Below are 27,938 nucleotides of genomic sequence, written 5' to 3' on the forward strand. Positions count from 1 at the left end.
TAGAGATGAAGAGCTTACTGTGATTTCAGCTGTGATTGTTCTGAGTGAATTAAGAAGACAACACTGTGAAACTATATGCACAGATAACCATAGTCTGGTTTCTTTATTGTATGAATCCTCATGTGTAGCTTCAGAATCTCTTGGTGCAGTGTGAACCGTTTGAAAAATTTTCTCCAGTGTGAATCCTTTGGTACCATTTTAAATTGACTGGCAAAGAAAGTCTTCCTACACTTAATGCGAATTTGAGCTCTTACAACAGTGTTTGTGATTTTAAACTTTGCAACTTCCACATTAAGAAAGTGAAAGCGGCTTCTCTTGTGTATGAACTGTCAGGTGTCTCTTCAGGGATGATGATACAAGAAATGTTTTACCACATTGATCACATGCGTACCGATTTTCTCCATTGTGTTTTCTCATGTGAGCATCAAAACTTTGTTTGCGTGTGAAGCTCTTCCCGCACTGATCACATGTGTACGGCTTCTCTCCCGTGTGGATCATCATGTGTGCTCTAAGACTTTGTTTGCGTGTGAAGCTCTTCCCGCACTGATCACACGTGTGCGGTTTCTCTCCAGTGTGGATCTGCTCATGTCTTTTGAGATCTACTGACCAACGAAATATCTTGTCACAGTGTGAACACTTGTAAGGTTTTTCTCCAGTGTGAATCCTCTGGTGCCGTTTTAAAAGATTCACTGCAACAAAAGTCTTCCCACACGCAAAGCACACATAATCTCTCACCCCGTCATGTAATTTCTGATGGGATTTTAAACCATCCAGCCGTGTAAAACTTTTTTCACATAAAGAGCATGAATAAGGCTTCTCTTTCAAATGAACTGTCAGGTGTTTTTTCAGGGTTGACGAATCAAGAAATGTTTTGCCACACTGATCACATGCGTACGGCTTTTCTCCACTGTGGACTCTAATGTGAACATCAAAACTTTGCTTTAATGAGAAACTCTTTCCACATTGATCACATGTGTACGGCTTCTCTCCCGTGTGGATCCTCATGTGGATTCTAAAACTTTGTTTGCGCATGAAGCTCTTCCCGCACTGATCACATGTGTATGGCATCTCTCCAGTGTGGAACGTCTCGTGTCTTTTCAGATCTACTGACCAACAAAATATCTTGTCACAGTGTGAACACTTGTAAGGTTTTTCTCCAGTGTGAATCCTCTGGTGCCGTTTTAATAGATTCACCAAAGCAAAAGTCTTCCCACATGTAAAGCACACATTATCTTTCACAGCGTCATGTAATTTCTGATGAGATTTTAAACCCTCCAGCTGTGAAAAACTCTTTCCACATGAAGAACATGAATGTGGCTTCTTTATATGAACTGTCAGGTGTGTCTTCAATTGTGATGCTCTAAGAAATGTTTTGCCACACTGATCACAAGCGAAGGGCTTCTCTCCAGTGTGGATCTTCATGTGTCGTTTAAAGTTTGTTGAATGTATGAAACTCTTTCCACACTGATCACAAGTGAACTGCTTCTCTCCAGTATGAACACTCATGTGGAACACAAGACTTCGACTGTAATGGAAACTCTTTCCACATTTATCACATGCATATGGTCTCTCTCCAGTATGAACTCTCATGTGAATCTTAAGACTTTGTTTGTATTGGAAACTTTTTCCACATTGATCACACGTGTGTGGCTTTTCTCCCGTGTGGATTCTCATGTGAATCTCAAGAGCGTTTTTGTATCTGAAACTCGTTCCACACTGAGTGCAGGTGAAAGATTTCTCAGGTTTGACATGAGGTTTCTCCTCCACTTCACTCATCTCGTTCGCTTCCATCAGGTCTGAAAAGCAAGAAAAAAAAAAGTTTACATTACAAAATTATTCAAAAACAGGAATCTGAATTGAAAGGACAGAAAAGTGAGCCATGTTTTAATGGCAGAAAATAGACAACTGTTATATAAAATTCTAATAATTTTGATGATTTTTTATCAAATTTATTTATCCCTGAAACGTTGCATGAATTATGTACATTGTTCATTCCTTTATTGCTTTTAAATCATTATGTTTTTAAAGCTTAGGTAGTGTAGTGTTTCTGTAGTTAGAGCTAGGAATGCACCAATATTGGGCCCGATACAGAGCTCCTGTACACAAACTCGTTAAAATGTCCCGATATCAAATGGCGATACCACACAGCATGTGATAAAGGAACGCAGACAACAGAACAACAAACAGCAGAATGGAGATACTAGAGATTAAGGATGTCTAAGAAGTATATGTATGCAATGAATATGTTAAACATTCAGTATTAACATCTGTATAGCTTATGCGCGAGCTGATAAGCAAAGCACACTTAGTGGATTGAGCGTGCAGCAGCGCAGATGAGATTGAGGAGGATATAAAGTCAAGCTAAAAATTATTATTATAAGAATTTTTTTTTTTTTTTTTTGCTAGTAGGTGCAGGACACTACAGTTTATTTATGTAAGTGAAGATAGCAAAATAAAGTAAACTGTGACAAATTCTACCCAAAAATTCATCATACAGTGGACTACCAGTAAAACTGATACAAAAATTTGCTACCAATTATTAAGACCGAGTCTGGGAAGCAATTTGAAGATTATTTGAAGATCAGGTTTGCAGGAACCTGGATGATACCATGCCCAAGGCTAAGGGTTCCCCAACTAAGTATTGAGAGTTGTGTAAATACTGTCATACAGCTGTCTGAATAATTTTTGGTTGATTGTAATCCTTTACATACCTTTCTATCAAAGCTATCTAACATGATCAAGCTTAATTTGATCTGACACATTTTTACTCTTGTTCTTGGTTCTATTCCATTATAATTTTCTAAACTACAGCGAATATACTGTGATAATGTGAGAAATGTTAAAGGTGTCTGAATAAATTTTTGTTTGACTATTTGATAAATTAATATAATCAACTAACATTATACATACTCTTTTGGTTTATGTACCCAATATTTAAAAAAAATGTACAAATGGAATAAAAATATTGGTATCAGTACTGTGTATCGGCAATTACCAAAAATAAAAGTACCGGGCGAGTACTGGAAAAAGCGGTATGTCAGGATAGTACTCGGGAGACAGAGGTGGTTGAATTCAACACAAAGTCTTTATTGAGATAAGGGTTCGTGAGAGGTAAGTTGAGGGTAATTTCTGGTGCGGGTTCTGTGGAGTTCGTTTCTGTGAAAGCCAGGTTAGTTCGATAAATGTCGCGACGTCAAAGCCACACATTTAATTGATGAATATCAATACTTGTCTCTTCTTCTTGCAATGGAAGATCAATGCTCAGATAATCACATGGGCACTCTGGAGATATCGAGGTTCATATGAGAATTCAGATCACGGATAATGCCATGAGCGTTCTGGAGACAGGAGAACAAAGACACACAGGTTAGCTTCCAAAAGGTAAGTATACGTTACTGCTGGTGATTCTTCGAAGACGAGGTGAGCTGGAGACAAGATTGTGAGGTCGTGGGTGAGTGTCTTATAGTGCCATGGTGATGGAGATCAGGTGCAGAAATTTAGTACTCAGGGGAGTGTGAGCATTGATGATTGGCTGGGACCGGGTCTGCCTGGTCCCTGACACTACACCTCCACATCCAGGGTTCGCGCCAGCACAAGAGTCCGCGTCTACACATTAACTGTGTAGATGGGTTCAACGTCGATGGGCGGCAACGGGGGTTCGTCGTTAGGGACCGGGTCTGCAGAGGGAACCGAAACAGGTAAGTGATGGGGTTTCAAACAAGGAGACGTGAAAGGTAGGGTGGATCCGGTACTGAACAGGAAGTTGTAGTCAGTAGGTGACAGGGTTAATCTGTCGTTCAATAGGGAATGGTCCTATGTACTTCGGGCTTAATTTCCTACAAGGCTGTCACAACCGAATGTCCCATGTGGATAACCATACCCTTTGGCCAGGCTGGTAGGTAGGGGTTTCCTTACGATGAGCATCTGCGAAGCGTTGATGGCGGTTTACAGCTTGCTGAAGGTGGCGGTGTGCTTGGTTCCAGACCCATTCACGGGTCACAAAACCAGGCATTTACTGCAAGAACATTAGAGGGCTCTCCAAACCATGGAAACGGGAGGTTGGTAACCAAGAATACATTGAAACGGAGTTAAATTAGTAGATGTTTGTCTGAGGGAATTTTGGGAATATTCGGCCCAGACTAAGTAACTGTTCCATAGATTTTGGTTTCTCTGACAAAAGGACCTAAGGAAGCGGATGATGTCCTGGATCTTACGCTCCGTTTGCCCGTTTGGCTGAGGGTGGTTACCGGAAGTAAGACTGACTGTGACGTTGAGGAGAGCAAGGAAGGACTTCCAAACCCTCGAAATGAACTGAGGCCCCGTCAGAAACAATGTCTTTTGGAATGCCAAAATTACAAAAATACTTGATTAAACAGAAGTTCTGCAGTTTCAAAGGCTGTGGGTAAGCCTTTCAGGGGAATCAGTCTACATGCCTTGGAGAATCTATGTATGGCCACAAGGATACAGGTATTACCATCAGACGCTGGGAGATCGGTGACAAAGTTGATGATCTGCCTGGTCTCTGATACGGTATCGATGCTTCCCTCGTTAGGTCTAGGGTTGTGACGACCAGATATTCAGTATCGGTATCGCTCCGATTCTGGCATTTTCTGCCGGATCACAGTATTGTTCCGAAAAGACTGATCCAAATCCGATATTCAGCATATATTGTGTGTTATCATTAAGCCACACAAAAACATTATAAAGCACCATAAAGTTTCTGTGCACTATTACATGTGTTCTGAAACCATTACACAGTTTCATGTATAGTACAGATTAATATTTAAGTCAAGTCAACGTAAACTCTTCCCTTCACTGCAGCTGTCAGTCATCCTCCATTCAGCATTCAAATTGCGTGTCGCATTCGGTTACAACAGTCAAGATGATGAAACTCTCTCCAAGATGATTTAATGTTCATAATATTATACCTGATCTGATAAAGAAATAATTTGCATAAAAGGACTTTACATAGCTTGTTTCTAAATCGTGTTCTTTCGTGAGTATTGTGCCAAAGGAGTATACTAATGGAGAACATCTGAAAGATAAAGAAGTAACAAATTATTAAGAGCTTTGTATGCAAGAAGTAAAATTTTGTAATGTAAACTATAATGAGCAGGAAAGCCAATGCAGGTGAAAAGAACTGGAATTGTGTTCGAAAGTATGTGAGCGGGTAACTGAAGCTGTCTCCATCCTTCTTCAATGACTACCATCCAGTTGCACTTACTCCTATTCTCATGAAGTGATTTGAACAGCTAGTCATGCAACATATCAAGTCTGCCCTTCCCACCTCCCTGGACCCCTTCCAGTTTGCATATCGGTCCAACCGTTCAACTGAGTATGCCATTGCCCTCCACTCAGCACTCTCACATCTAGACAAAAAAAGACTCATACGTCAAAATGCTGTTCATAGACTTCAGTTCAGCATTCAACATAATCATTCCTCAACAGCTCATTCACAAACTCGTCCAGCTGGGGCTTCAACACTTTGCTGTGCAACTGGCTGTTGGACTTTCTTACTGGAAGACCTCCGGCAGTACCAGGTCAGCAGCAACACATCCAGCACCATCACACTGAACACTGGGGCCCCCCAAGGATGTGTGCTGAGGCCCCTCTTCTTCACTCTGCTGACCCACAACTACACACAGACACACAACTCCAACCTCTTCATTAAGTCTAGACAAGTACAGGAGCGAGGTGAGGCGCCTGGCTGGGTGGTGCAGTGACAACAATCTCTTTCTGAATTTGGAGACGATAAAGGAGATTGTTGTTGAGCTTGATTATGTGATAATGACCTCCGACAGAAAGAAAAAAAACTTGTCTGTGTCATATTAACATGCTTAAACCGTACTTTGAGTGACAGCCAGATTTGTCTAGAGCGAAGTCGGCTGTGTTAATCGTCTCACCTACAGATTCTCTGGTGATTAAAGAGCAGGCGCTGTCCAATGCTGATCTACCTGCTGATGGTGTCCAGTGCTGAACTTTTGCCCTGTCTATTGTTCTCTGATACCTCTGACAGTGCCGCTGTCCAGAACCACTCTGGAGGACGATGTTGATTTTCCTTCTACAGAGTTGGTGGCGGGAAGGTTGAGAAATTCTGAGATAATTCAAAATCTTGACTCGTTTCTTTCTCACTTGACTGTCATCGAACGTTCTGACGTGATTAATGTAATTCAGACATATGGTAATCTGTTCTCTGACGTTCCTTCTCGTACTTTGCTGGTAGAACATGATATTGATGTTGGCGATTCAATGCCTATAAAACCGCATGCATTTAGGGTGAATCCTGAGAAGCGAGCTCAGTCGCAAAAATAAGTTACCTTCATGCCTGAAAATAACATCACTGAGCCAAGTTTTAGCCCTTGGAGCTCACCCTGTTTGTTGGGTTTTTGTACCGACTTTCAACGCATTAACTCTGTCACGAAACCAGATATTTACCCACTGCCTCATATGAAGGATTGTGTGGATCGTGTTGGAAATGCTGCTGTCGTCACTAAAATCAATCTTTTGAAAGGTTACTGACAGGTGCCTCTGTCAGATCGCGCAAAAGAAATCTCTGCGTTTGTAACACGGGATCATTTCCTGCATTACACTGTAATGGCTTTTGTTCTATGATACACACTGGCAACTTTTCAAAGGTTAGTAAATTGTGTTATTGACGGTATGCACAACATTGAAGCATATCTGGATAACTTGGTTATTTACAGTGTGTCCTGGTCAGAACATGTTAAACAACTTTATTGTACTTTTCAGCTATCTGTCTGATGCCAATCTTACAGTCAATCTAGCGAAATCCGAGTTCGGACGAGCTACGGTGACATATCTGGGAAAGATTGTTGGGGGGCGGTCAAGATCGGCCTGTCGAGTCTAAGGTGGAGGCTATTACTTATTTTTCTGTGCCCACTACGCACCGTGAATTGCGTCGATTCTTGGGCATGGTTGGGTATAATAGGAATTTTTGTGTAAATTTTTCCGTTGTCGCCTCTCCCTTAACCGATCTTTCTCAGTCCAAAAGTACCATTTAAATGGACAGAACCATGTCAAATGAGTTTTGAAAAGATTAAAGCACTTCTGATCAATTCTCCCATTCTTTTTGCTCCTGATTCCTCTTCTCCGTTCTTGCTTGCTGTTGACGCAAGTGACACAGGTGCTGGAGCTGTACTCCAACGAGATCAGACTGGTGTTGAGCATCCCGTTTTTTTTTCACGAAAATTTAATAAACATCAGCAACGTTACTCCACCTTGCTCTCCAACATTTTGATGTCTATCTGGGTTCTGTTTCGTATCCGTTGATTATTTACACAGATCATAACCCATGAGTCTTCCTGCCCCAAATGAAAAACCATAACCAACATCTGATGCGTTGTTTTTACAGATGTTTGAACTAGATATTCAATACATTCATGGTAAAGATAATTTCATTGCTGACGCTTTATTATATGTCTAATAGGAATAAATTGTTTTTATAGTATTTATATAGTAATAGTATTTATAGTACTGACTGCATTCAACAACCCTGTTACCAAAGTTACTGTAAGAAACAATCTCTATAACTATCAATAACTCCTATAATTTATTACAAATACAACTTGATCAGTAACTATAAATAAGCTTTTGCAAACAACCCTTTCAGCCATTCTGTAAAGTTAATTTACTCGTTGCATTTTTGTCGACTGTTTATTGGCAAAAAATTATATTGAGAAATATCCAGATAAATTATGTTGATATATATTTTTGGTCAAAATTATGCAAATACAATATAAAATGAAAGAGCTAAAATTACATTCAGATTGATCTTTGACAATCAAAATGAAATTTTTTCAAACCTTCCTAATTGACCATTTGTTGAAAAACTAAATATGAAAAACTGATTGAAGCTTTATAACAATGTTCTTCAGCATCATAAATGAATGAAAAACGAAGAATAAACACCAACCTCTCTGTTCTTCCATGTGTTTCATTCTGCTTGGTTCTGGATCACTCATGTTCTCACTTTCCTCTTTAATAAATTCAGTCCTTGCTAATTTTTCTTCTTCCTGATGGTTTGATTCTTGTTTGCACTTGTAAACTGAAGGAGAAATTCCAACATTTATTGGTGCTCCAAGACTTTGTTTGTGTGTAAAACTCTTCTCCTTAGTATGAACTGTCAGGTGTTTCTTCAGGGCTGATGAAGCAAGAAATGTTTTGCCGCATTGATCACATGCATGTGGCTTTTCTCCAGTGTGAATTTTCATGTGTCCTTTAAGGTTTGATAAACACGTAAAACTCTTTCCACACTGATCACATGTGTACGGCTTCTCTCCCGTGTGGATCCTCATGTGAACTCTAAAACTTAGTTTGCGTGTGAAACTCTTCCCGCACTGATCACATGTGTATGGCATCTCTCCAGTGTGGATCCACTCATGTCTTTGCAGATCTACTGACCAACGAAATATCTTGTCACAGTGTGAACACTTGTAAGGTTTTTCTCCAGTGTGAATCCTCTGGTGCCGTTTTAAAACATTCACTGAAGCGAAAGTCTTCCCACATGCAAAGCACACATAATCTTTCACAGCTTCATGTAATTTCTGATGAGATTTTAAACCCTCCAGCTGTGAAAAACTCTTTCCACATGAAGAACATAAATGTGGCTTCTCCTTCATATGAACTGTCAGGTGTGTCTTCAGTTGTGATGCTCTAAGAAATGTTTTGCCACACTGATCACACGTGAAGGGCTTTTCTCCAGTGTGGATCTTTATGTGTCTTTTATAGTTTGATGAATTTATGAAACTCTTTCCACACTGATCACAAGTGAACGGCTTCTCTCCATTATGAACTCTCATGTGAAACACAAGACTTCGACTGTAAGGGAAACTCTTTCCACATTTATCACATGCATATGGTCTCTCTCCAGTATGAACTCTCATGTGAATCTTAAGACTTTGTTTGTATGGGAAACTCTTTCCACATTGATCACACGTGTGTGGCTTTTCTCCCGTGTGGATTCTCATGTGAATCTCAAGAGCATTTTTGTATCTGAAACTAGTTCCACATTGAGTGCAGGTGAAAGATTTCTCAGGTCTTCTTTTCTTAAATTTAGTTTCAGTTTTTGAGTGACTCAGAGGTTTCTCTTCAGGTTTAACATGAGGTTTCTCCTCCACTTCATTCATTTCTTCACTCTTCTCTTCCATCGGGTCTGAAATTAAATATATATTTTTTTAATTTTCAGTAAATTCAAAAACAGGATTATGAATTGTAAAGACAGAAAAGTGAGCCCTGATGTAAAATCATTTGTATGCAATTTTATAAATTGATTATATGCCCGACACTTCCCTGTACATTGATCTTCCAGTTATTTTTAAAACATTATAGGCTCATGTGGTGTAGTGTTTTTGTAGTGTGAACTATTAAATATATTTAAATGATATATTTAAATATATCAATGACACAAGTATCTAATGTAATAACATAAAAAACAAACATTAATACTACAATTTTCACACTAACTTTTAGATTGATATTAAGGGTCAGTCACGCCTTATTCCACAGACTACCATTCATCATATCATGTCGACGATGAAAAAAATGTAGACAAATATTCTTGTTGTCGAGTATTCGTTTGATCTCATGTGACAATGTACGGTCCCTGAATATCATGATGTGACCGCTATGGCACTAGAGTGTAATGCAGCCGTCCCGAATGCTTTTCCAGTAGAAGAAAAGCATAGAGCAAATTATGATGGCATGCAAATGAATACGAACTAGGAAGATGTGGGAAAGTTTCACAAAACTTAAAACCTAGAGGAAATTCCATTTCTCACATATTCCGCGGGAGCTAACTAACTGGCTGTAAATCTTTATTAGAGAATACAAAAATAGTAACAACAACAACCATAATAATTCAATTACAGTAATGTGACCACTCTGCTTTAGAGCTGTAATCGGGCCTTAAAAGTTAGGCCCAACAGGACCTTAGCCTGACAGGTTTCGGCCCGAGCCTGACTAGTACATTTTGATTGACAGCTTTTTTAAAGCCCGAAACCGCTTACAGCCCGACATTATTCAAATGTGTGCACGCACACAGCTCTTTTGCCTTTAGTCAAGAATGAGTCATTTATACATGTTTTTACATAATTTATACATAACTAATGTAGACTAGACCACTTGGAAGTTGGAATAAAGATATAAAATAAGTCTTCTGCAACATTAGCATAAATACTCTGTCCACATTATGCATTTAAGACTCAATGAATATTTAGTTATCATTTGAAAAACATTTACTCTCAGCGATTAGGCTAAGCCTACATGCTTTTGGAAAATGATTGAATCCACTGTAGATGGCTTCAGTACTTTCCTGCGCTCACTGATGGTGCGTCATTATTCTCATTATAAACATGGTCAAAGCTTTTCCACAGTTCAGACTTTGCTTTAGTTGCTGGTGCAACCAAAACGTAACGGCCAGAGGCAAGCCTCCGTTACACCTACTCAGCATTCATTTTCACATCTTTCTCGCGCTAATCGAAACACATCACGTGACCGCTCATTTACCTCGCAAACCGGAGCGCAAGCCCAAGCCCGCGTAAAATGATATAAATTAAGATCTTCAGCTCTACTCTGCTTGCAGATCATGTCAGTTACATTTTCATACAGTTAATTAAATGGTGAATTTCTGCCAGTCATCTAACTTGTACTGCCATGGCCAAAAGTTTTTGCCGCTTCAGTATTTGTTAGCATATCATAAGTATTAAAGGCTTTTATTGGCAAAAATATATAATGAGTCAATATTTACAGTGTTCACCCTTGTTCTACATAACCTCTGGAATTCGCTCTGGCATGCTGGATATTAGCTCCTGGGCCAAATCCTGACACAAGTTCTCTATGAAATTGAGGATTGAGATCCGGGGAGTTTTAGTATTTAGAATTTTAATGTAATTATCTTCAAGCCACTTCTTTTTCATTCTTGCTTTGTGATACGGTGCTCCATCATATTGGAAAATCCACTGATCATCACCAAATTCAATGGTAGCGTTCACCTTTTCTTCTCCAAATAATACATTTTCTAGATTATCCAAACAGTCAGATGGGAGCTTCATCAGAGAAAATAATCCCGACAAACGATTTTCAAAGGCGAATTGGAATTTTCAAATGTTGCCGATTTTTGACTGATAGTCTAATCATATGTTTTCGGGGTGGGGCAAAATATATTACCAAGACTCAAGTCAGACTTCTGACAGTCATAATTACATTAATACACATGGAAAAAGGGGTAACGGACACCTCGCAGATATAAATGGGGTAAGTAATGTTTTACATTTTGGTCATCGATGGCGTCGACGCAAAAAATACGTAGACGCAAAAAATGTGCATCGATTTATCTACCTGTTTTTATCTCTCTAAAAATCTATGCAAAACGTTTACCTTATGTGTGCTGAATATACGCGATGGCCGGATCAACATTCTGACCAACGTTATATAACCAATCCAGGTTTTTTCTGCATTGATCTTTTTTTCTGGCGCATGTCAAAGCCTTATTTGATCGGTGAGTGATGTAGAATAGAATGACTGTTGCGCCTGACAGGGCGCGTACGAGAGAGAGCCCCGGCTGCGCACGCACTCACAGTCTTCAAACAACACGAGCGTTTCTTGCTCTCTCTCTCCCATGTGCATATTAATCAAAATCATTAAAAACGATAGAAAAAGGGTGAAACACCAAAGTTTCACACGCGCTCGCGAACTCACAGTCTTCAAACTACACTAGCGCTATCTTGCTCGTGCTCTCTCTCTCTCTCTTCCTCGTGCATATTAACCAAAATCATTAGACACGATAGAAAAAGGGCGGAACGCCAAAGTTTCACGTGGAGCATTCAGAGATTTTTTTTTTCTCCATGACAGGCTGCTGGCTCCCACTGTTAATTTTTTTAATTTTTATTTTTTGGAAAAACACTCTTCTGTATTAGCTTAAAGCCCTCAAGTTTACATTGGTTACTGTATTCCTTCAATTGCTCAAAACAAGTATTTTGGGTGACCTTTTTTATTGAATGCTAGACATCAAGTTGTTGTTATTTTCATCTGAAAGAAGTACTTTTTTTCAGTAAGCTAGGCCCTATTTGTTCAGTAAGCTTGTTTCAGTAAGCTATTTGTTTTCAAGGCTTCAAGGTTTTATTGAATGCTATCTCTATACAAGTGCAAAGTAATGCATTCTTAGTCCAACTTTTATTTTGTAATTTTAAGAGCAATAAACATATTGCAATGTTAAGGAATTCATGTTTTTTTCATTCAGATATGTAAATCAACATGTATGAATTATTACTAGTCAATTAATGGGGAGATATTGGTCGAATTGGTCTGAAAAAATTAATCATTAGATTAATCGATGCATCGAAAAAATTATCGCTAGATTAATCGTTTAAAAAATAATCGTTTATCCCAGCCCTAACTGCCACCAAGATGCTCCTCTGTCAGTCACAAGTTATGGAAAGTGGAACTTAACTTAAATCTATGGGGTGGTTGGATTTATTCATGCAGTTAAAATATTTATTCGAAACTGCTTTCTTTTCAGATTTTTATTCACAGCATTACCTTAATATGCTGTATATTAACTTATTGGGAGAAAACCAGTAGTTCTATGTGAAATCAGACATTTGAGCACCCCCATATGGCCAAATTGGCACGATCATAACACCCTGCGCAAATATTAGACTGTGAGATTATTAGCGAATCGGGCTTTGGGACATCCTGAAGATTTCTTCACTGCAGCTGAACCTCTCTCCTTGAAGTTCTTGATGATCCGATAAATGGTTCTTTCGGGTGCAATATTCTTTGTAGAAATTTCTTCGCATGTGAGGCTATTTTGATGCAAAGAGATGATAACTGTATGTGTTTCTTTGGAGGTAACCATTGTGTTACAAACATGCCAGGTTCCACCTCCACACAATCACAGCGCACACCCTCACCTGAGTACTGAACAATCACCACCTGATCCTCATCACCAGTCATCCACCACAGTACCATAAAAGCCACACACAAGCACACAGTCATTGTCCGGTCACGTTCGCGACAAGATCCCTCATCTGCGTTAACTATAAGGACTAACTCCTCTTTACCTTCTCTCCAAGGATATTCTCCGAATTCTACTCCTCCTTCTTCTCTCTAAGGACTCCTCCAAGACCTCACGGTGCGTATGTGTGTGCGTTCACCTCCATCCCGGCACGGATCCCAATCCCTCATCCACTTCTCACTACCTGCTCCTCTGCTTGTGTCTTTAAATAAACATCTTACTCATCTGTTACTCCTCTGTCTCAGAGTGATCCGTAACAGATGACCGGACCAGAACCGAGAGACACAAGCATGAGCCTCACGGACCCCTTCCAGGAACTGGTTGATGCACTCCGCCGAACACTCATGTCAGTACCCGCATCACCACGACCAGCGAGCACTTCCGCAAACCTCGTCATCCCTCCTTCACCTGCCGTGCACGCCAGTCCCATGGCCCTGCCAGCGCTCTACTCTGGTTCGGCGGAGGAATGCAGCGGTTTTCTTCTTCAGTGTTCACTGGTCCTGGAGATGCAACTGCTCTCATATCCCACGGACTGATCTAAGGTAGTATTTATCATTTCACAGTTACAAGGCAAGGCATTGCAGCAGGCAGACTCTCTCTGGACCCAGAATAACCCTGTAACCCAGTCATATTCTAGCTTCATCGAACACTTCCGGGAAGTTTTCGGCAAACCGGCCTGGAACTCATCGATCGGTGAGAGGCTCTATAACTTAAAACAAGGAACTATGTCTGTCAATGATTATGCCTTGCAGTTCAGGACTCTGGCGGCCTCCAGTGGGTGGAACGAACAGGCCCTGCTCACTACCTATCGTCAAGGACTAGATCCCAGAGTGCGGTTGCATCTCACTGCATACGAGGATACCATCGGCCTTGAGCGATTCATCCAACTGTCCATCTGCTTCGCTACTCGTATGCAGTCGTGCTTAGAAGAGCACCAGGGCCAGGCGCATTCCTCTACACCGCTCTGGGTGCCCCGTTCGTCCTTCTCGTCCCATGGTGAGTGCCATCCTTCCCTCACGATATCAGATGAAACCACTCACCACTGTTGTGACACTTACTGCGGCTTATGTCTCTCTTCCAGTTTCCGCCCTCCTTGATTCTGGGTCAGCCGGCAACTTCATCTGCCGTTAGCTCAAGCTCCCAACCACGGCCACGCCGACCGCTTACCAAATCCACACAATCACAGGCAGGCCGCTAAGTAAGAAATACGTACGCCACTGCGTGGGCCCTATCTCTCTTCAAACTGGACTCCTTCACCGCGAGGATATCCATCTGCTGGTTCTGGAGGATTCCACCGCTGACGTCATCCTAGGGCGCCCATCGTTTGTGCAGCACAACCCCGTCATCTCCTGGAGGACCGGAGAAATCCTGAAGTGGGGCGAAGCTTGCTTTCAATCATGTATCTCCGGCTGTCCTGTTCCAGTGGAACGTCCCCACTACCAGTCTACTCCACATCCATTGAAAGCCTTGTCGAGAATCAATCTATCTCCATTCCCAAGTGCTACGCCCCCTTCAGCGATGTTTTCTGCCCAAAGCGGGCCTCCAAGCTGCCTCCACACCGGCCATGGGACTGTGCCATAGATCTGCTGCCGGGTGAACCAGTGCCAAAGGGACGGATCTATCCCTTATCCGTCCCCGAGGAGAAGGCCATGGAGGAATACATCAAGGAGGCGCTGGCTCAAGGTTACATCCGCCCATTTACCTCCCCTGCTGCTTCCAGCTTCTTCTTTGTGGCCAAGAAGGATGGAGGGTTACGGCCATGTATTGATTACAGAGCTCTCAACAAAATTACTCAGAAGTTTCGTTATCCTCTTCCCCCCGTCCCAGCGGCCCTGGAACATCTCCGTGGTGCCACTGTGTTCACCAAGTTGGACCTCCGCAGCACGTATAACCTCATCCAGATACGTGAGGGGGACGAGTGGAATGTGTAATGCCGTATGGACTTGTTAACGCCCCCTCCGTATTCCAGGACTTCATACATGAGGTGCTCCGGGAGTTCCTCCATCAGTTCGTCCTAGTCTACATCGATGACATCTTGATTTACTCCCGGAGCCAGGCAGAACATCAACGCCACGTTGCGGAGGTCCTGCAACGCCTGAGGGACTACCAACTCTACCTCAAAGCAGAGAAGTGTACATTCCATCAACCCTCAGTGCAGTTCCTTGGATACACCATCAACCGCAGTGGCATCCGGATGGACGAGGGGAAGGTAAGCGCCGTCAGGGACTGGCCCATTCCTAGCACCATAAAGGAGCTGTAGCGATTCCTTGGCTTCGCCAACTACTATAGACAATTCATTAAGAACTTTAGTACCATCACCAGTCCGCTTACCAACCTCCTTCGCCAGAAGCCCAAGTCCCTGTCATGGACTCCTGCCGTCACCGAAGCCTTCCAAACGCTGAAGCAGGCTTTCACGACCGCCCCACTCCTCGTGCATCCAGATCCAGAATTACCATTGGTCGTGGAAGTGGACGCCTCTACCACCGGAGTGGGAGCGGTCTTATCCCAGCAGCAGGGCTGTCCAGATGTTATGCACCCGAAGAGAATTCGGAAGACCCCGAACCCATCCTTCCGGACAAGGTCATAGTCGCCCCTATCTCCTGGTCTGCAGAAACTCTCCCTCCAGGGAAGGCCCGCAACAACACTCCGCCGGGTTGCCCACCAGGTCTCCGATATATCCCTAGGACACAGCGCACTCCTCTCATTCACTCCACCCATACATCACCTGGCACTGGTCACCTGGGGGTCAATGAAACCCTCTCGTTGCTACGGGAACGCTTCTGGTGGCCCAACATGGCCTTGGATGTCAGAAGGTACGTGAGTTGATGTACCAGCTGTGCCATGTCTAAAAGTCCTCACCATCTACCATCTGGCAAACTTCATCCTCTGCCCGTTCCCAACCCGCCCGTGGTCACACCTAGGGGTGGATTTCATAACGGATCTTCCACCTTCTGACAACTATACCTGTATTCTGATAATTGTGGATAGATTTTCTAAAACTTGTTGTCTTCTTCCTCTGAAGGGTCTCCCCACTGCCATGGAAATGGCAGAACTGATGTTTAACCATGTCTTCAGGTACTTCGGCATTCCAGAGGACATAGTGTCGGATCGGGGCCCCCAGTTCATCTCCAGGGTATGGAGAGCGTTTCACTCCCTCCTAGGTGTGGCCATCAGCCTGTCTTCCGGCTACCACCCACAGTCCAACGGGCAGACGGAAAGAAAGGTCCAGGAGATCGGACGCTTCCTCCGTACCTTCTGTCATGGCCACCAGAACTCCTGGAACCAATTCCTGGGGTGAGCCGAGTGCGCACAGAACTCCCTCTGTCAACCCACCAACGGCCTCACACTCTTCCAGTGCGTACTCGGCTACCAACCACCTCTATTCCCCTGGTCTGGAGAGATATCTGATATTCCCGCGGTAGACTATTGGTTCCGGGAGAGCGAGAGGGTCTGGGACGCGGCCCATCACCAACTGCAACGGGCGCTCCGTAGACGCAGGACTTAGCCGTTCCGAGGCCCCCCAGTACCAACCCTGTCAAAAGGTCTGGCTGTCTACCCGGGACATCCACCTGCGTCTGCCCTGCCACAAGCTCAGTCCCAGATTCATTGGCCCATTCACCATCACCCAGCAGATCAATCCGGTCACCTACAAGCTTCAACTCCCCCGAGTACCGGATTCATCCAAACTTCCATGTATCACTCCTTAAACCTCACCATCCTCCTGTTCTTCCCTCCACAGAACCTGGCGAGACGGAAGCCCCCCTCCTCTCCTCCTAGATGACGGTGCAGCCTACTCGGTCAAGGACATCCTGGACTCCCGGCGGCGTGGTGGTCAGCTGGAATACTTAGTGGACTGGGAAGGATACGGTCCAGAAGAACGTTCCTGGGTCCCACGCAACGACATCCTGGACCCCGCCTTGCTGGATACCTTCCACTCCATGCACCCCAACCGACCTGCTCCCAGAGGAAGAGGACGCCCACCACGTCGTCGGGGTCCCCGGCCCTCAGGAGTGGGCCCTGGGGAGGGGGTACTGTTACAAACACGCCAGGTTCCACCTCCACACAATCACAGTGCACACTCTCACCTGAGTGCTGAACCATCACCACCTGATCCTCATCACCAGTCATCCACCACAGCACCATAAAAGCCACACACACGCACACAGTCATTGTCCGGCCACGTTCGCGACAAGATCACTCATCTGCGCTAACTATAAGGACTAACTCCTCTTTACCTTCTCTCCAAGGATATTCTCCGAAGTCTACTCCTCCTTCTTCTTCTCTCTAAGGATTGCTCCCGAAAACTCCTCCAAGACCTCACGGTGCGTGTGTGTGTGCGTTCACCTCCATCCCGGCATGGATCCCAATCCCTCATCCACTCCTCACTACCTGCTCCTCTGCTTGTGTCTTTAAATAAACATCTTACTCATCTGTTACTCCTCTGTCTCCGAGTGATCCGTAACACATTGCTAACAAAAACACAATAATTGGGAGTGCTTCTCCCCTCCTTTTACAGCAATCAGTTTGCTCTCAAATTCTAATTCGTATGATAGTGATTTCACCTGTCTAGTACCCATTCACACTTTAACATGTTCTGCTGCTGATATGATTAATTAATTAATGTTAGCTGGTCATATTGTGTCAGGATCAAAAAACTGTGAAATTTGTTTTACTGTGAAAAGTTTCTTTTTTGGCCAATGAAGCTTTTAGCAATTATTTAAAATGCATCCGATACACTTTACACAATCCAGAAACGATGTGAATGAACACCACAACAGCTTAAGCAGCAAAGTTTGCAAGACACAAAATTTGTCACTGCCAAATTTCTTTTGTAAATTTATACTAGTAATAACAGTTTGCAGATAAAAAATTTACTATGCTACATGTCCTGAAGTAAATGCCCCTAAAAGCCTCTTAGGCCCTGTTTCCACCAAATCATTTTTTCATGAGCCTAGCATATTTTTTCAATTGTTTTAAATGGGAGTGCTGAGCACTCGAGCATTTTTTTCTATACTACACAACACAGTACTCCTTGAACTGTCTTCTGTCCAACTTCAGTTCTTAGACCAAGGAATGGTACTCATCAAGATGCCCTCAAAATCTCATGAACCCACACAGACCGGTGCCTCAATGCTCGCAGATGTGTATTTTCAACAGAGCACCTAGTGTTTTCAGCTGGCTAAAAACGTTTTGGTCAACACAGGGCCTTAATGCTGCTGCGAGGAGATTTGCTTATATTCAAACAATTTTTTTGTCTGTAATGGAGCTGATTATATATTTTTTTTCTTCTGAGAACAATATGATTAAACAATGCTTAAAGATAATTTCTGTGTGATTTCTTTTTAAGTTGGCAGAATCAGAAAACTTAAAGAGAATGACTTGTTTTGTTGGCTGAAATTTCATTAAAACAAATTTTTCAAAAGCTTAAGTGATTTTCTTATATTTATTAGTTCAAATGTATAACTCAATGTTTTAACTGATTGCAAAAGTGGAAAAATCATTCAAAACATTGATTTGTGGTTGGAATGATTGATTAGTCGTTTAATCGCTCTATTTATCGTCAGAATAAAATAATAATTTGTTGCAGCCCTAAAGATGTGTGACTTATAGAAGGTCAATTAGTCACAGTGTGATCTCTTAACCAAATTAAAAGGCGGCAAACTTTTGCAGTCCAGTGGAGTAGATTGTGGTCATGAATCCGGTCCCTGACACTCCTTCCACTCCCACCAGATATCTCTATAAACATTTAGACTGGACTCATTTCCCATAAACCCTGTGCCTAGGAACTAATCACTTACACACCTGTTTCTAATCAATCATACTTTTTAAGCTGCACTCATGGTGCGTTTCCACTGTGTGGTATGACTCGGCTCACGTTTCCACTGCAGTTTAGTACCACTTTAAGTGGGCGGAATTATACATGTTGAGGCCAAGAGCTGAGTGACTTCCAGAAAAACATTTTCATTCTGTGCTGCCCCATCAAGCTCTCATTGGATATGCTCCACGCCTATAAATGAGAGAAATGTCTGAACTTCCTCAACAGACCACGAATCCACCATTTTTTGACTGTTCAAAAAAGTGCACTCGTTCAAAACAGTCACGTTCATTAAAAAAAAAAAGTTGCGTACAATCCTACGGTGGCTATCCAGATTTAGCAGGTCTGGTGTCTTGTATCACAAGTTCAATGGTGCAGGTAGAGATGATTCTCCGGCCAATCAGTGATCAGCAGAGTTTACACATCACATTTTGGTAACAGTACGGCTCGCTTGGAACCTCTGCCAAGGTGGAACAAATATACCCAGTGGGAAAAGACCCTTAAAGTGAGCTGTACCAAACCGTACCATGCCATGACATGCAGTGGAAACCAGCCAATACACTCTCAGGCCGTATCCCATTTCTACTCTTTACCCCTTCCCTTTCCCCTACATCTTTGTTTCACACATTCACTTGACGGGGTTGGGGCGCTTTGATTCTCTTTTGCTTGGAGAGGTAGGAGTAGGGGAAGGGCCAAAGTATAAAAACTTCTCCTCCCCAGCCACCCAATCCCCTCAGACCTCCTCCAAGCAATCTCTCCTACACTTTTACGAGCACTCACACACATTATAAACACGTCTAACAGGCACCTTCCCCACTGCATTCAAAATGTGTGCTACCCAAATAAAATAATGACAAAGTAAGTCTTTTAGAATGGGTTTCTCAAGCCAGGTGGTGCATTAGACCTGGGGCTCATCTCCTGTTTCCAAAATGCATCACAAAGTGCTCAAGAAAGCTGTAAACTAATTCCACATTGCACAAGGTGCAAACAACCTTACGTCTGTATCACACATACTCCGTCTGCAGTGCATATGCGTTGCGTATTTTTTTATGCACCCATGTTAACGGATTCCAGCATTCATGCGGTTGCGGTCCGTCAGTGTGTTCCAGGAGCGGTGTGTGTGCCGCAGTGCAGCGATCGTTCATGTACAGAGTAGCGGACTGCAAACGCGTCCTGTGTGAAAGCACAATGAGTATGAATCCGTGCTGCCTCAGCATCACATACGTAACACACACAGACTACGCACTGCAGATGGATTATATGTGAAACAGGCGTGCATCTTGTCAAGGTTTCCATTGGGAAGCTTCTTAAGAAAGTTAAAAAAAAATTCCCTGAAGCAAACCCAGCGGCATCTTAGCTGCATCCATGTTAGCAGATTCACGTTTGATGTGGTAATTTCACAGTAGGCATACACACAGGTTTGAAGACTCATTCTCACCCCCTACAGTGCAAATTGGTTAGGCATACATCCACACTAAAATATCAAGGTGAAATTCATCATAGCTCGCCTACTATATACCCAGCTCTCAACCCAACTTTGAGAATAGATTAACGGCGATATTTTTAATCGCCCGATAAAAGTCTCCCGTTAATGGCCCACCACTAATTTGTACATTTTAAAATTATTATTTGATAAGTTGAATTTATGTTTTTTAAAAAGATGCCAGAGAGTGTTACGCCATATCACGGGTGTTTCATTGTCTGTTGAAATTTCACATGGTCTAGATTTGCCGCGGCTTAAACTGGTTTTAAATTAACAATATTTAGCATTAGCTGTGGCCTACATGTTCCACACAATGATTTTCCTAGATTTAATAAATTTCTGAATATTGTGAAATCATTTGGGCTCTTTTCTACAGCATGAAGGGATGTAAGAAACAAAAATCTCTATAGCTATGAATAACTCCTAATTATTAATTCGAAAATTTTTCAGTAACCATAAATAAGCTTTTGCATAATTTATCATAACAACCCTATCAGCCATTCCGGAAAATTCCTTTAATTGATATTTTTTGTTGACCGTTTATTGCGGAAAAAAATATATATTGAGAAATATCCAAATTTTCAGGTCTAATTGATGCAAAACCATAAATACAATATAAAATGAAAGACCTAAAATTACATTCCGATTGATCTGATTTTGACATTCAAAATTAAAGTTTCTCAAAATTCACTTATTGACCATTTGTTGAAAACCATATAAAAGAAATGTTCTACACAGTCCATAGTTTATAATTGTATCTAAATCTGAAAAACAGCTTGAAACTTAATAACAATGTTCTTCAGCGTCATGAATGAAAAATAAACACCAACCTTCTTCCATGTCTTTCATTCTGCAGGGTTCTGGATCACTCATGTTCTCACTTTCCTCTTTAATAAATACAGTCTTTGCAGATTTCTCTTCTTCCTGATGGTTTGATGCTTGTTTGCACTTGTAAACTGATGGGGAAATTCCAGCATCTATTGTTGAAATCAATGATGGTGTGATCCTCATGTGTGCTCTAAGACTTTGTTTGCGTGTAAAGCTCTTCCCACACTGATTACATGTGTGCGGTTTCTCTCCAGTGTGGATCCTCTCATGTCTTTTCATATCTACTGACCAACTAAATCTCTTGTCACAGTGTGAACACTTGTAAGGTTTTTCTCCGGTGTGATACCTCTGGTGCAATTTTAAAAGATTCACCAAAGCAAAAGTCTTCCCACAATGAAAACATACATGATCCCTCACAGGATTATGTAATTTCTGATGGGATTTTAAACTTTGCCTCCATGAAAAACGTTTTCCACATGAAGAACATGAATATGGTTTTTCCTTCATATGAACTGTCAGGTGTTTCTTCAGGGCTGATGAAACAAGAAATGTTTTGCCGCATTGATCACATGCATGTGGCTTTTCTCCAGTGTGAATTTTCATGTGTCCTTTAAGGTTTGTTAAACACGTGAAACACTTTCCACACTGATCACATGTGTACGGCTTCTCTCCCGTGTGGATCCTCATGTGAACTCTAAAACTTAGTTTGCGTGTGAAACTCTTCCCGCACTGATCACATGTGTATGGCATCTCTCCAGTGTGGATCCACTCATGTCTTTGCAGATCTACTGACCAACGAAATATCTTGTCACAGTGTGAACACTTGTAAGGTTTTTCTCCAGTGTGAATCCTCTGGTGCCGTTTTAAAACATTCACTGAAGCAAAAGTCTTCCCACATGCAAAGCACACATTATCTTTCACAGCGTCATGTAATTTCTGATGAGATTTTAAACCCTCCAGCTGTGAAAAACTCTTTCCACATGAAGAACATGAATGTGGCTTCTCCTTCATATGAACTGTCAGGTGTGTCTTCAGTTGTGATGCTCTAAGAAATGTTTTACCGCATTGATCACAAGTGAAGGGCTTTTCTCCAGTGTGGATCTTCATGTGTCGTTTAAAGTTCGATGAATGTATGAAACTCTTTCCACACTGATCACAAGTGAACGGCTTCTCTCCATTATGAACTCTCATGTGAAACACAAGACTTCGACTGTAAGGGAAACTCTTTCCACATTTATCACATGCATATGGTCTCTCTCCATTATGAACTCTCATGTGAATCTTAAGACTTTGTTTGTATGGGAAACTCTTTCCACATTGATCACACGTGTGTGGCTTTTCTCCCGTGTGGATTCTCATGTGAATCTCAAGAGCGTTTTTGTATCTGAAACTTGTTCCACACTGAGTGCAGGTGAAAGATTTCTCAGGTCTTCTTTTCTTAAATTTAGTTTTAGTTTTCGAGTGACTCAGAGGTTTCTCCTCCACTTCATTCAGTTCTTCACTATTCTCGTTCTCTTCCATCTGGTCTGAAAAAAGAAAAAAAAAAAAGGTTTACATTTTCAGTAAAACAAAATAATTCAAAAACAGGATTATGAATTGTAAGGACAGAAAAGTGAGCCCTGATGTAAAATCATTTTGATGCAATAATTTTTACACACATATGCATACATACATATACACCTAAAGGATTATTAGGAACACCATACTAATACTGTTTATCTATCTATCTGTGTTCCATACTAAAACATGGGTTTATCAATGTTTTTCTATTGTTATACGTGTATGCCTTTGGACTAAAATGTACTGAGTTGCTTTATGCATTTTTGTGATAAATAAATGGAGCATCACGACACGTGACATCAGGGCGTGACGTGTAATGTACGAGTCGAAAACGTTAGGCACATTATACTTTCACTGAAGCTAGCGAACGATCTCAGCGTCAGCGTGGAAAGTGAGGAACTGATCTCTGCTTCATTCGGTTTGCAAATTTTTTTTTGTCGCGAACGTTGATCTTCCTTCAAAAAAGCCGGTAAAAGAGTCGTGCAATAACGTGTCATCACTAAAACATAGCTATAGATCTGGCCTTTGTTCACACAGCGCTCGTCCCGGGATTCAACCCGGCAAAGTTACTAGGTGCCCGACCCAGGTTCAATGCCGGAATCAATTCCCGGGACGTGTTTGCTTTCACACAGAGGACGACCCGACAATGTTCCGGCAATTTGCCGGGTCCGACGTGCAGTGTGAAAGGGGCTCTAGTGATGCGTGGGTCGTCTCGTAAACCTGTGGGTCAGGTAAAGAAATTGTCACTCTATTTGCTGGGCGGGTTGGGGCGTGGATTAAAAACAAAACAAAAATAACCATGTATGTTGTAGTGTTTGGCGATATGGTCTTTTTTTTTAAATCAGATTAGATCGACGATACACGATATTATCGCACATTGGTGGAGCAAGAGAGAGACTCTTTGTTTTTGTCATACCATAACTATTTAAAATAAAAATACTGTATTTAAACAGCTAGTACATATATAGTTAGATGCAGCTGTCATATCGCGCGTCCTGTGAAAAATTTGCTGCATCTGTGCATGGAAGTTATCAGTCTAAATGTTCTGCAAAATCAGTCAACGGTGAAAATCAATAGTAGATTTAATTTGAAGTCCAACAGTTGAACACTAATATTGGACATAAACAAACATGTTAAATATAAAGTAGGCTATACAAAACAGGTAAGTTGATATATTTGGTGTAAAGTTAAATTGAACTGATCATCGGTCATACAGCACTCCGGATCGCGTGCCCCGTGATGAGACCGACGCACCGCCATAGAAACAAGAATGAGATGCATCCTAACATAACTGTGGTATTCAACTCAGTTAGTGAGTGCTCGTTTAAAATATAACGAACATATAGGCCGTTCCGATTTCTTGTTAAAGTGCAATGAAATACCTTATATCTGCAGATGATGTACGTCTGTTTGTGGATGGAGACTTCACCTGCTACATGCGCTAATCCTCATTTGCGCAGGTGTGTGTGAAATGCGGTGCTGAATTGAAATAGCTGGGCAGTGTGATAGCTGAATTATAAAAAGCGGGTAAGGAAATGTTGCTTTATTTGCGGGGCGGGCCAAATAATTTCATAAAAGCAGGACCCGCAGGTTGAAAAAAAATATAGTATAGTCTAGTGATGCGCGGGTCGGGGGTTTTTCCAAACCGCGCAGTAGACTATACTATAATAATAATATATGTATACTGACCTCGCACCTCTAATACAAAGTAATAAATTACTGTCACTGTAACTTTTTTTAATCCTAAATCAGTGGCAAAATATCGAAGTTGGAGATATTTTTAATCTTTATAAGGATGTCGGCTTCTGTAGAGTTCTTTTTTCAATGCAACTACAATGTAAACTATATTTTTACATTGGGGGTACATGATATATATGGGCCGATGAGTAATGCGCATCTAGCCAGTAAAGCCGGTAATCTAATCAGCAGTAAATACCATCAGGTGTAGGGGTGTGATCTAAATTAAGTCACAGTCTCAAACTTCGAATTAAAAAATTGAATCGTCGATGCTGCCACGCCCCCATGTTGTATGACGGCAAATCAATGACAAAAATAACCGAGCATTCAACTGATGCTGGCGCGCGCGCTATATGGCTTCCGCGAGAGGAAAACTGAATCGGATGCGAAGAAACGGGAGCCCGCGAGCTCATTTGCTTGACATGTACTCTGCGCGCAATAAAAGCCCTCATCTCACCTCTGCTCGCACGAACAATTTTATTTTTGTCAGTCGTGGGGCGGGGCTTGCTGTTTTAGTTGTTATCTCAAATGTCATTGGTTATTCCCCTTTTCCTAAAGTCAATATTCGACGCCTGTTAGAAAATGATTAATAATTCACTTGACTTGACCCATGACTTCATCAGTGGACCAGATACATGCGAGTTATCATTTCTTTTGCTTGTTTAATTTATTTTTGTCTTTAATGTAATTTAATGCATTGTTTATAGAGTAGATCTTTTGTAGATACTTGATTAACTGGAATTCTTCTGATTGCTAGTGATTGCAGTCTTGTAATAAGAGATACACATATTTTACAGACTGTAATGATGCACACACACACACACACACACACAATATATATATATTAGGGCCGGGACTTTAACGCGTTAATTGAGATTAATTAATTACACAAAAAATAACGCGTTAACTAAGATTAATTAATTACAGAAAAAAAAATTCCCGCATTTTTAATAACTTATTTTTGCACCGCGGAATGTTTCTCACTGGATGAGTTTCGGCGGGACCGATTATACTGAAGTACCAACTAGCGTTTCGCATATCACCGCAGCAGCACATCGAGCGTCAAGTATCACCTCAACGCAAAACATATAGCAGCTAGCGTGGACTTTACACTTTATGTTGAACTATGTATTATTTTGTTGGTGCAACAGTTTATGTTGAACTCTTTATTGTTTTGGCCAAGGTTATTGAGAGTTGGACTTAGTATGTTATGGCCTCTGAAGCAACAGAGAGATGTTTTCTAATAGTCAGTGTTTCCAATGTTCTGAATGTAATTGACAGTATTGTGTTTTACTTAAAAAAAAACACTTTACAGAAGGTTCCAGCACCTATAAGCTTCCTGAATTTCTGAAATGTACTATTTCTAAATTGTTTCTAAATATGCTATTGCTACACTTCATGGCAAAAATTGCACTGGTCTGCTAGACTTGGTTGAACAAAAATAAACAATATTTTGTTGCTTAAGCTTATGTATTCAGTCATTAATCAATGGTATACTATAAATCCATGTGAAAAAAATTACTTCTCACTGTTCTCAGGTCAAATATTTATATGCGATTAAAATGCGATTAATTTCGATTAATTAATTACAAAGCCTCTAATTAATTAGATTAATTTTTTTAATGGAGTCCCGGCCCTAATATATATATAAATCTAAATGAATGACAGTGAAGTGTTTAACAAGTGTTTTATCTTTAATCTTTTAAATAGATACATCGTAATATTTGAAGGTTAGTTTAGTCATTTTTTTATTGTTTTTGTTTGTTTTGTTATGAACTTGAATGTCATCTTTTGTGAAGAAGTCTGCACTTACAAAAGAGAAACTGGATGGCAGTTTTTTTAAGTTTTCAATTGACTAAAGATATAAGTTATTGTTACATTATGTTGTTAATAAAAGTTTTAAATTTGACAGTGTAATGTGGTACATTGCAAACAAAGGTCAGATATTATATTACATAAAAGTCTAGTTTGAAAAATGACAATCTGTGCTTTAAAAAGAATAAATGTAAAAATCGAGAATCGAATCGAACCGTGACCTTAGAATCGAAAATGCAATCGAATCGAGGATTTGGAAAATCGTGACACCCCTAATCAGGTGTGTGCGTGATCGATGTTAGCTGACAATATAACTATTGATTTGCGCAGCTGGTGAATGAAGAATGAAGAATAAACACCAACCTCTCTGTTCTTCAATGCGTTTCATTCTGCAGGGTTCTGGATCACTCATGTTCTCATGTTCCTCTTTAATCTTTGCAGATTCCATTTCTTCCTGATGGTTTGATGCTTGTCTGCACTTTTAAACGGATGGGAAAGTTCCAGCATTTGTTGTTGAAATCACTGACCTTGTGATTGTTGTTTCACTGATCATGAATTTCTGTGTGGAAGCAGCAGATCTGCCAAAGTCAACAATCAATCAGGGCAAGTGAAGCTGATGCCCTCCAACTTCTATCTTTGAACTCTGACCATAGTCTAAATGTTGTCTATCTGTAAATCATTATATTACTATAGTAAAAATAACAGCATTGACACAAAGAGCACATCAATTTAAAATGCTAATTAAGTAACATGTCCTATCAATTTTGTTTTATTATGCCCTGGTATTTAATAAGAATATATCTGCATAGAAATATAGAGTTCGGACATGAATCGGAGATAAAAATAAATAAATAAATAAATTATATAAATACCGTACAGTTTCTTGCACAGACCGATTGTTTTGTGATTTTATTTTATTTTATTTTTTTTTTACGTTTTAACCGTGATTCCCTTCCACTGCCATTATAAGGCTGACAGATTGCAATGGTTTGTGTTAAAAATCTCAGTTTGTGTTCTGCTGAAGAAACAAAGCCACCTAACGTTACATCTTGGATGCCCTCGGGGTGAGCAGATAAACATCAAATGTTCAGTTTTGGGAGAACTATCCTTTTAAACACGGCTATGTGCGACTGTGTTAAGTGCTTTTTGAGGAATGCACGTGAAACATTAACGAACGATCATAAAAAGATCGTAGAAAACGCTCTTATGCACTAATATCAATCGTTACAGGGAAAAACGGCCCTGAGTGTTTAAGACAGCAAACACAAAAACAGCACTGAACCGAAGAAAACAATACACAAATGAGCTCATGTATGTTGTCTACACTCTATATTAAGCGTTTGAGGGTTGTTTAAATATGAGAAATACCGTGAACTGTCCCCTCTACTCTGCTGTTGTCGTCCTCGTCTTATTCTTCTTCTTTATAACGACGGTTGGCATACATCTTATTGGTGTATTATCGCCCCCTTCTTTGCCGGAGTGTGGATCAGGAAATTTTATACTACAAATTGAGGATTGAGGTGGGCAAGAAAACCCCAAGGAAGAGGCCCATTCCAAAAATACCCCATTACTTAAAAGTACATTTAGCATTTCATTTGGAAATCAAGTTCTGGAGTCTGGATGAAGACTTGAGAGGCACAAAATGCAAGCTGCTTGAAGTCCAGTGT

General features: G+C 41.1%; 1 protein-coding gene across 4 annotated transcripts; it reads right to left on the bottom strand.

The window, feature by feature from the left end:
- Positions 1–76: 76 nt before the first annotated feature.
- On the bottom strand, positions 77–27,938 carry LOC113039878 (zinc finger protein 721-like). Of its 4 annotated transcripts, XR_003275095.1 has the most exons (6): positions 27,640–27,937; positions 26,635–26,849; positions 21,162–22,685; positions 7,934–9,172; positions 3,229–3,338; positions 1,659–1,796 (listed from the first exon to the last, which is right to left on the bottom strand). XR_003275095.1 is itself a non-coding variant. In XM_026198018.1 (5 exons), the coding sequence occupies exons 2-5, from the start codon at positions 26,717–26,719 to the stop codon at positions 292–294; spliced, it is 4,353 nt and encodes a 1,450-aa protein (XP_026053803.1). In that variant the 5' UTR covers positions 26,720–26,830; positions 27,640–27,932; the 3' UTR covers positions 77–291. The 4 variants fall into 4 exon arrangements, 3 of the variants coding, with proteins under 3 accessions (XP_026053803.1, XP_026053802.1, XP_026053804.1); XM_026198018.1 differs by lacking the exon at positions 3,229–3,338 and having other exon boundaries at positions 77–1,796; positions 26,635–26,830; positions 27,640–27,932; XM_026198017.1 differs by lacking the exon at positions 3,229–3,338 and having other exon boundaries at positions 77–1,796; positions 27,640–27,932.

The sequence above is a fragment of the Carassius auratus genome, chromosome 22 (genome assembly GCF_003368295.1).
Source record: "Carassius auratus strain Wakin chromosome 22, ASM336829v1, whole genome shotgun sequence".
Classification (NCBI taxonomy): domain Eukaryota; kingdom Metazoa; phylum Chordata; class Actinopteri; order Cypriniformes; family Cyprinidae; genus Carassius; species Carassius auratus.

Bases quoted from the DNA above. Each gene is read 5' to 3' on its own strand.
- LOC113039878 (XM_026198018.1), bottom strand. From the start codon at position 26,719: ATGGAATCTGCAAAGATTAAAGAGGAACATGAGAACATGAGTGATCCA. The intron at 9,173-21,161 runs GTTGGTGTTTAT...ATTTAATTTCAG, and splicing joins AATGAAAGACATGGAAGAAG to ACCCGATGGAAGAGAAGAGT. The intron at 1,797-7,933 runs GTTGGTGTTTAT...CTTGCTTTTCAG, and splicing joins ACACATGGAAGAACAGAGAG to ACCTGATGGAAGCGAACGAG.